The sequence below is a fragment of the Thermobia domestica genome, chromosome 2 (assembly GCF_964235325.1).
Source record: "Thermobia domestica chromosome 2, izTheDome1.hap1.1, whole genome shotgun sequence".
Classification (NCBI taxonomy): Eukaryota; Metazoa; Arthropoda; class Insecta; order Zygentoma; family Lepismatidae; genus Thermobia; species Thermobia domestica.
Window position 1 is genome coordinate 54820228 of NC_137455.1, and position 10353 is coordinate 54830580.

At 36.8% G+C, this 10353-nt stretch overlaps 1 protein-coding gene across 1 annotated transcript in view; it reads right to left on the bottom strand.

Annotated features, from left to right (window-relative positions):
- Positions 1-9912, bottom strand: part of Prx6a (Peroxiredoxin 6a) — a 31335-nt gene extending 21423 nt beyond the window's left edge. Inside the window, exons 1-2 of the mRNA XM_081741545.1 lie at positions 9895-9912; positions 8362-8562 (exon numbers count right to left, since the gene is read on the bottom strand). Coding sequence (XP_081597671.1) covers positions 8362-8447 — 86 coding nt within the window. The 5' untranslated portion in view covers positions 8448-8562; positions 9895-9912. The remainder of the gene's footprint in view (positions 1-8361; positions 8563-9894) is intronic.
- Between the last annotated feature and the right edge of the window lie 441 nt (positions 9913-10353).

Consider the following 10353-nt stretch of genomic DNA (forward strand, 5'->3'; position numbering starts at 1 on the left):
ATGTCAACCTTTCTCATTTCTACTAAATTTTCATTTGCAGTCAAATCCAAAGCAAGAAGCTTCACTGCACGGTCAGCAAGTTTCATAATGCTTTGTTTGACACAACGACTCAGATTCCGTAAAAGAGAGAGAGAGAAGTTCTGAGTAATGAAAACAAACAAACAAACAAACAAACAAACAAAAAAAAAAGGCTCAAGACTCCGGAATTTCCTTTAAAATGGTTTACACTCTGCTGTGACACTTTTGAAGAAACATAATTTACACTTCATAAATTGTCTTGCACATTTACGTTCCCTGACTTTCCATGGCATTTTACGCAAAATGCATGATTTCCCTAACATGTTTTCATTTCCCGGACATTCCCGGATTTTCCAGAATGTGGGAACCCTGTTAGTGATCGACTTAGCTACATACGTGTAAGTGGGTTAGAAACTGCTTTTTAGCAAAACACAAACATAATGTTATATTTAAAATTTACGTTTGTTTAGTTCAGTATCTCATTTACCTTCAGTGAATAAAATGTAGAAATGATGGGTATAAAAAAAAATCATACATCAAACAGCCATCCTACGCGGTGGTTAAGCAAAACGACGCTCACCTCTCGTGCAAGGGATTTCTGGTTCGATCCCAAGCATAGTGAGTGTGGTGTACCCTTTGTAGCTCCCCCACCTTTCCACTCCACCAATTCATTCGTAATCATTCACCTTTATTATTCGTAAGTCTTCTCTAGCCCAAAAGGCATAATTAACGTTGAACATTTTCGTTTCATTTTTAATAAACCTCCACCAGAAAAAGGCACGCTATATTCAATTTATCACTGTCTACTGATAAGATTTTTTTTTCTTCTCCAAATCTTGTTAATCTCACCATGTTTTATCTGTATCGTACTTTGTGTTTTCTTTATCAGTATTATTATTTTAAGAATACCAGTGTAAGAAAAACTCTGTTGGCTTTTATTGCAATGTTAAACAGACAATCCTTGGGCGAGGAAATGTTTCGCAATTCAAATGTGTTTCAAAACATTTTAGCAATAGGACTGACTGCATACGTAAATGTGAAATATCACATGAGTAAAACAATGACAAAGAATGAGATCACTGAAGTCAAGCTGTGTTGAATCCAGTCAGTACTAACGAAGAAGAGATTCGTAACGTACTGACCACATATCACACAACTTAAGACTTCAATTGCCAGAGTTTCTAAATTATCCTTAATACTTACGTGCTCAGGAAAGACTTGGACTAAGAACAAACATACATACACATGAATTTAGGAAGATGTAAAATAAGAAGCTTTATAACAAATATCATAATCGAGATGCCTAAGACAGGAAGAGAGAGGGTGAATACAGACGTCGTTCATGGCAAATACACAGAGTATGCATAATCTTAGTCCGAAAATTTGGGAAAAAGAAAGCTTTGGGCAAACTAAAAAGGTAGAAGGGTAATATAAAGTAACATGTTAGGAGATAAGTAATAGTCCAGAATGCTTTGGCTCGGCATAGAACAGGATTCCATGATCAGGTTCGGTTTCTGCAGCCAACCTCTCAGCGATGGCTGGAAGTTATGTATTTCTACGAAAATGATATTTAAAAGATATAAATAAATAAAATTGGGCTTTCCCATTTCTTCAAATCTAACGTTGTTTAACCCATATTTGCTCCTGGGTTGAAAGCGACTCCATTTCAAATTATACCCTCATACGTCCTTATAACGTAGGTAAATTAATTTTCATATCTAGAGAGTTCACTAGTATGGTCTGTTTGAAACTCTACACTGACAATTACCAGCTTTAAGCGCTCCCTTTCCTATAGTATCGCTACGAAGCGTTGCTGTTAAAGAAAAAACAAAATGCAAAAACAAAAAAAGTCGAGGGCAGGGGTTAAAACTTGCATGCATATTATGCAACCAAACCGAAATGAAATGAATTTACTGTTTTATATCCCACGATTATGAAATAATTGGTGGCATGAAAATGAAGGTGAAAACTGAAGAACCCCAAGAAACCCACGGACACTGTTGCCCATCACGAACTCGTGTAGACAGGGATAAACCAGAGACCCCTCGCACAAGATGAGCGCTCGACCACTGGGCTGCCATACCGCTCTGTCCCCTCCCTATTATGTTACAAGTCATCATACAAGAATAATCCACCGTAAGATATTCAGTTCATTAATCGCTCACTTCATGCTATAGGTTTCTGAGTTCAAAGTTAACATCGTACCAATCATGACAATTACAGGGCGTGAGGAGAATCTGGAAAGATATCTAGCGTCACGTTTCGTTCATGCTGGATGTGAATTATCAGGATTTTAGTCTGTGTTTTTCAGTTGTCAACATAAATTTACATCGACAACCATTTTTCGAAAACTTAAAATTTTCTGTGCATTAGAAACAGACCTTAGATATTAAAATATTTGAAGAGCTTTTCATACAACGTTCTCAGCCTTCCGAAGTTCCACAAATATGATACCCCTTATTTGGGTTAAAATCTTGGCGGAAATTGCTGCAAGATATATTTTTTATACTTCACTTTTCACTGAAGTCACTCCGCCAGGATTTTATTTTAATCAGCAATGACATTCACCTTGGGCTAAGACTGGGGATTTTCCTCACTTTTAACAAAGTAAAATTGTCGATATATACACTACAAGGTGTTTCAAAACAACACCGACAACATTTGGGAGGTGATTTCTGACATCAAGATAAGACGAAAAGTATAGAGCAACCTGGGTGCACAAATGCTTCCTTTCGGAGTTATAGGCGGCCGAAAACACGAAAAAAAAAATGAACTTTCAAGTTCCATAGCTTCAGTAACTATGGAACTTATCGGAGTCGCTTCAAGACTTTATTTAGTAACTAGTATGTGCCCTGTCCAAATATCCATGTTTCAGAATCCTGTGGTACTTCCGCAACAATTTTTATAGAGGTATTTGGTGAGTATTTTAAGTGATATGCCCGTGGCCAAACTGCCTCTTTAAAAATTATTGTGTGAGTACCTTAGGATTCTCAAACATGTATTCTTGGATAGCGCACATATCAGCTCCCAAGTGAACTCTTGACCCGACTACAGTAAGACCCATAGTTCTAGGGCTATGGAACTTTAATGTCTAGTTTTTCATGTTTTCGGCAGCATAACTCCGAAAGGAAGCATTTGTGTACCCAGGTTGGTCTATACTTTTCTTATCTTATTGTCAGGAATCACCTCCCAAACGTTGTCGGTGTTGTTTTGAAACACCGTATATATATAAAAGCTGGTAGGCTTTTCTCCAGCTCTTTCAACTAGACAACTCTATTCACAAACTTCGATGAAGAATGAGTGTCGGTGTTAAATCGGCCATCTCTGACGTGAAGAGGGTCCCCGGTTCGATCCCAGTTTACGGAGCTTGTGGTGAAAATAATGTTCGTGTGTTTTCTCTAGATTCTCCCATTTCCTCTCACACTCTCATTCCATCAGTTCCTTTCATAATATAGAGCTTCGTTAATCGTGCGTCTCCTTTATCCTATAGGGCACAGACGAAAAACTTTTCTCTCCTTTTTTTCTTTTTTCTTAATATCAAGAACAGAATATCATCATAAACAATGGTTCATAAGAATAAATAGCTAAAAAGCTCCATGACGCACAAACAAGAAGTTGCACCCAAGAACCGAAGGTTATTGCAGTTAACTGTTTAACAAGAGAAATCGCACACACCCGACTCCCATGAGCTACATCACATGGATTCCCATTATCCTTTCAGCTGCACGAGTATATGATTACCTTCTTCCTGTTTGCAACATATGACTCAATCTCCTAGTATGAAGGTCGTAAAACTCGGTCTGAAATAGAACTTCCTATCCGTAATCGATACGTAAGTCTTAAAAAACAAGTCAGAAAAAAAATCATAATTATCTTGAAGAGCAAGTAATATTTTAGAAATAATTGGAGTAGAAAAGTTCTCAATATGGAGCTCCTAATTTTTTAATTTTTTTTTATTGAAAAAAAACTGGTCTTTAATAATCCGCAAAATGACATAACACAATATTGTTGATTTTTATTATTTTCAAGCGGGAGAACTATAGATATAATTATGCCTTAATAAAAAGTAGTTTTCTTTACTTAAGTAAGTCTGTTTACATCCTCTTCCTTCCTTTCTTTCTTTCTCTCTCTCTCTCTCTCTCTCTCTCACACACACACACACACACACACACACACAAAATCGATAAACTGTTTTTGCTTTTTTTAAGTATTGAAACACCTCTTGTTCATTGCGATTGAAATTTTTATATCGTACCGTAATTTATAGTTTAAAAAAAGAAAATTACGGATAATCGAAAGTTTACTGTAAGACTACTAAGACTGATATTCTTCCGTTATAACAATTCTTAATTATTGTCAAGGTCAGTAAACAACAGCCAGAGTATTGCTACTGGATTTAATATGATTCACATTCAACAACAATTAAGAAGAGGGTATATCTCAAAATTTAGATGGCTGAGAAACGATGATAGGATTGAAATTATGTAATGTTAATATCAAAACTGATTATACGGAATGAAAGTCTGCATAAAGAAACTAACGATAACGCATTAGACTCGTGAACTTTGCAATATGCAAAAATCTTGTTGTGAAGTGCACAAAATTCCCCACATTGTGACGTTCATAAATATAGTCCAACTTGGATCTCACCAGATGAAAAAAAAAAAAAAAAAAAAAAACAACTTGATCGCGCTTTAGTAGATAGAAGAAGACAGTCTAGCATAATTGATGTTCGGTCGTTTAGAGGAGCTGAATGATACTGATCACTACTTGGTGGTAGGGGTAAAACGAGATTATCGTTGAATAAGGAAAATATTTAACATCTGAAAACAGAGATATTTAAACTTAAGAAATTAGGGGACAGCCAGGCGAAAGAGGTCGAACAGAACCAGATAGAATGAAGTATCGAATAAAGTCTAGTTTTAGAAGCTTCGGAATGCACTCGCGTTGAGGGTATTTGGGTTGAAATTAGGAATAGCATTAAAATTTCAGCAAAAGAAAAATTGGGGCACGCGGAAATACATAGGAACAAATCATGGTTTGACCAGGAATGCACTGAACTAGCAGAGAAGAGAAAACAGGTAAGGCCACACTGACTACAAAATCCAAAGACATAACTACACAAAATTTCATTCACTCCAGGCAAGAAACTTCTAAAACTTAAAACGCGATTTTTTGAAATCTGAAATTAATGAATGAATAAGATAACAGTAAAAACGAAAACATTCGGAACATACGTATATAAGGGCATCAACGAATTTAGCCCTGAACCTCGCGCTTTTTTATTAATGAAAGAATCTTACTGATACAGATGAATTTTGAATAGATGGAAAGAATTCTTCGACAATTCGCTTAACATGTAGCCAAAAACGTGTAGAAAGGGAAATGCACACAGCAGAACAGTATATTACAGAGTTTAATCGAAAAGAAATAGAAATTGCTATAAGAAAATTAAAGAAACATAAATCTTCGGGTGTAGACGAAATTCCGGCCAAGTTAACTACAGCTGGAGGGGCAAAATTGTGGAACAACATACACAACCTCATTCTCCTCTTTTGGAACAAGGAGGAATTGCCACAAGAGTGGAAAGAATCAATCATTGCTCCAATTCACAAGGTGACAAAAGTAATAATTACCGAGGCATCTCTTTTCTGGCAACATTCTTTCGAACATTACGTTAGCAATATTAACCCTACACGCAGATGAAATTACTGGAGACCATCAGTGTGGATTTAGGCGAAATCGATCGAGTATCGACCAGATATTTACCATTCAACAAATACTCGGAAAGAATTGAGAATACAGTATTCCGGTACATCAACTATTTACTGATTTTAGAAAGGTCTACGACTCGGTTTGGAGGGAAACATTGCATAACATTCTCACACAATTTGGAAAACCGAAAAGCTAGTTAGATTAATTAAGACTTGCTTATATAAATCCCAAAGCAAAGTCCGGGTAGGAAAAAAGGAGATGTATTGTCGCCATTATTATTAGTACGCTTTAAGGAAAATCAAAGATAGCAAGCACATAGAGCTGAACGGTATTCACAAGAATAAAGTGTATGCTGATGATGTAAATTTGATAGGGGATGATATGAGAACAATAGAAAGAAAAGCGAGGTTTTATTAGAGGCTTGCAGAAACATGGGTTTAGAAGTAAATGCAGAGAATACTGAATACATGGAAATTCGCCGGGATCGTAATACTGCAAATTATAGATAGTTACGTCAAAATATCAAATAACTTTCGACATAGCTGCCCACTATCTATGATCAATATTAACAGACAAAAATCATATCTACGAAGAAATTCCATGTCGACTGAAAGCGAGGAATTCGTGTTATTCAGTTCAAAACCTTTTGTAATCCTGTCGACAAACTTGAAGCTTCACATATATAAAACGATAATCATGCCTGTGTGCAATGACCCTGCCTGTGAAACATGGTCGCTTATTCTCAGGGAAAAACAGACAAAATATTTGAAAATAAAATCTTGAGTCGAACATACTGAACGACGAGAAACTGCAATGGCGAAAACCTCAAAGAGAAACTGCTGAATTTATACCGTTTACCAAACACTTTTACGGTCCTTACGTCTAGGAGGCTGAAGTGGGAAGGTATAACCAGAATGAAAGTAGGAACGCGTTCAAAATTTTACCTGGAAATACAATCGGAAAATGACAATTAGGAACACCTAGGCGTAGATAAGAGGACAATATTAAGATGGATCACGCAGAAATAGGAATATAAAGTAGAAACTGGGGGTGCTGGTGTAGTTTTTGCGCACCGCATTTTGGAAGATTTACAAGAAAATTCAATACTTTGCATGAAAAGACATGTTTTTAAGGAACAAATTTCTGTAGACAACGGAATTAAATACAAATATAGCTGTAATTTAGGTTTACAAGTGTAGGGTTACTAGTTTAAAATAATTACAAGTGCTTTACGACAAATAAAGCGAGTGCATTTGAAAGATGACAATTAGATATTATTTTCCAGTGGCGGCATAATTCTTTACAGTCTACAGAACCTTCCTTTCGAGCACCCTCGCTGACGCGCCTGATCCCTTCGGACCCAGACCTGTGCGTGCCCACCAGCTCCGCCTGGCCCGACTCTGTTAGATACCATTCGTGTCTTCCAGTGGCCACATAAGAAAGGAAGGCCTTTGAATTTTATACTGTAGTTTCTATGCCACACATCCGGAAACCGTATTTATAATCAAATCGTAAAAAAATTATCAAGAATTATTTTTGGTGGCCATCTAGAATTTTATCTACGTCAAATGAGATTTTTTCATGTCGCCCAGCGGAAACCTTCTAGTGAACAATACGAAGGAAATTCTAAAAGAATTATTTCTCAACAATTCTTTCTAATTCTGCGCCAAAAGTAAACCAGTACGGAATCTGAATACAGTTGTCGAGACAGAAGTCAATACAGAGGTATTGTGAACGCAACACTGAACCTCTGGGTTGCATGGGCGGGCAAGAGTTTACTTTGTGCGGACCAGTGACTGGAACCGATTCATCTGACCTGGATTTCGGAACAGTTCAGGAAGAAACGAACCCAACCAACACCTGCGGGGCTTCTAACCCGTACCTACTACTACGTATACTATAGTCACTGGTCGGCACAAAGTAAGTTCTTACCCATGGGCGACAGAGTTAGTTAGGTTCCTAACTAACCACTAGGTTCATTTCCTGCTCATGCTAGATTCATGGACCTACTTCGGAGCAATTAAACCTTCTATTTCATATCTAAATTTTGAAAAAACGTTGAGCACTTAAACTTAACCAGCACCTCATTTTCAACTTTTCACGAAGATAAAAATGAAATGAATTTTCAGTTTCACGATTACGCCCTGTACGCTAAAGGAGACATATAATTAATGGTTATGAAAGGATTTCATCGAAGAAGAAGCTGGAAGAAAACAGAACCCCGAAAAATTTTACGGACACTATTGTTTTCATAAAGGTATGACTACGGTACGTACCTGTATTAGCCATATAAATAAAATATGTGTCTGTCTGAGACTACAAAGAAACAGCACAGCACAAAAGCATGAAATGTGTATGTACCAGAGAAATTGTAGTAGAACTGTCCAAAGTAAAGAGTTACCGAACGGCAACTGCGAATACACTTCGTGAATGACAGATGACTGAATAGCAATCGTGGCTTCTGATGCCACGTCTTATTTATTTGTTCGTATACGTATTAACAGAATAGTAACAGTTGAAGACACTGTTACTATAACTAAGAACAGCAATAAGAATATTTAATAAATTAGAGATTTAAGACAATAGAACGTAACTCTTGCCAGTTTCAAAGGGCCAAACAATACTTACGAATCGCCAAGCCAGTCGTGAAATTGAATTGTGCCAACAGTTGTGTCAGCTTTGAAGTTCGGAAAATCATCTCCTAAATTAGGCATATTTTACTTGTACTTGATATTCTAACAATAACAAAATTAAAACAGAACTAATTCTATAAACTTCCACAAACTGCACACAACCGGCAAAAATACTTCCACCACACCACGCGCGCACCTCACCAGTGTTGCCAACCAATTTTTCGAAAAATCAGGAAAATTCTTATCCAAAATCCAGGAAAAATCCAGGAGATACAACTTAATATCTAAAGATGTTAATTAGGGTGATTACTTTTTTTTACAAGGCAAACAGTGAACTCATTAATGATTATACTTACCAATAAAAGGCTAATCATCTTTATCTGTGTACATGTCAACATTGACTCTGCTGGTCAGAGATCGATTCACAGGGGATCCTAGCATGAGTTGTTAGAAGTGAGACTTCTTGTGTGCAGCAATCCTTGCAAAGTTTGGGTATCAAGTCTGTCTGTTTCGCTTTCATCAAATTTACATTTGAAAACTTTTTTTTTTTTTTTTTAACAGTGACACTTGACGAAGGCAGAACAAAGACATAACGAATGTGGATAAATTTGGAAATATTAACTGGTTAGACTATCTTCTTTTTTTTACTAACAAGCATCAGAGACGTCATTTAAGGAGGGCGGGGAGGGGCAATTGCCGTCCCTGAGTTGGAGATATATATACTGATTTTATCAATAGAATAGTAGTGAATCAATGAAATGTGCGAAATTTTACTTATATCAAAGGGTCTAATCCCCCTAAGCAAAATCTGAAATGACGCTCCTGACAAGTATCCAAAAATCTTGAATAGAAACATCATTTTCAGTTTACAAATCTGTGTTTCGCAATAACCGCCATTCTGTGTCTACTTGTTGCAATTTACTCTATTCTATATCATTAGGAAAGTCAGCTACGAGAAGAGCAATTGATCGTGCCGATTTCATCTCATTTGATAGGCTAATCATGTTTCATGACGGTATCTCTCCAATGTTTCCAAATGTTTCATGATGGTATCATGAAGCGTATCTCTCTCTCGAGTTGAGTTTAACGTTTCGTTCAACAGCAAGGCTATGTGAGATGTGGACCTAATAATTAACGTGGAATCCGAACCACATAAGGTCCCACCGAGAATTGAACCTGGTTATTCCACGCCAAAATCGTGTACGCTAACCGCTTAGCCACGGAGGAGCTCATATCTCTTTCGAATTTGATGTACTGTTTCAATATATAATTCAAGACGCCTGAGTTAAAAATCTTGCAGTCCATAATTTGGGAGATTTCTTGATGCCATGGATAGGAAATCAAAGTACATTTCATCTGCAGATAAGAACTCCTTTTGGTTTCTGAACTCTACATTTTCTAAGAGCTTTCGGATCATGCGCAAAACCAGGAGTTTTCAACATTTTTTAAAGAAAAATCAGTAGACCAGGAGATAACTTGAAAAACCAGGAAATCTCCTGGAATATCAGGAGACCTGGTAACACTGCACCTCACAACCAGTGACAGTGATACCAACCAACTTGTGTAGAAGTCTCCTCGCACAAACTAGAATATAGTCTGTGTCTCCTCGTGTCGATCCAAATTTTCCCTCGTTTCCTAAAAATTTCTACGTTTCGAAAATTCATAGAAATAACGACTATGAATTACAACCTTATGTTATTCTACATAATGCAAAGATAGTTCTCTTACGAAAAAAAATCCAGTTTACATTCCTTGCTACTCCACAATCTGTATAAGACTTAAATCTTATTTGTTGTAAAGATGTAGACAGCGACGCAACTAGACTAGTTGTCGCTCGGAACCTTAGGGCCTCCCTCCCTGATCAAACAAACAAAAACGCTCCCCGACATCTGATATTTGCATCACACAGTAATTCTCCTATGCCGTCTTTTCTTTAAGCGTAATTTTCAAAATTGTAGTACATAATTTAATTTTTATTACAAGACCA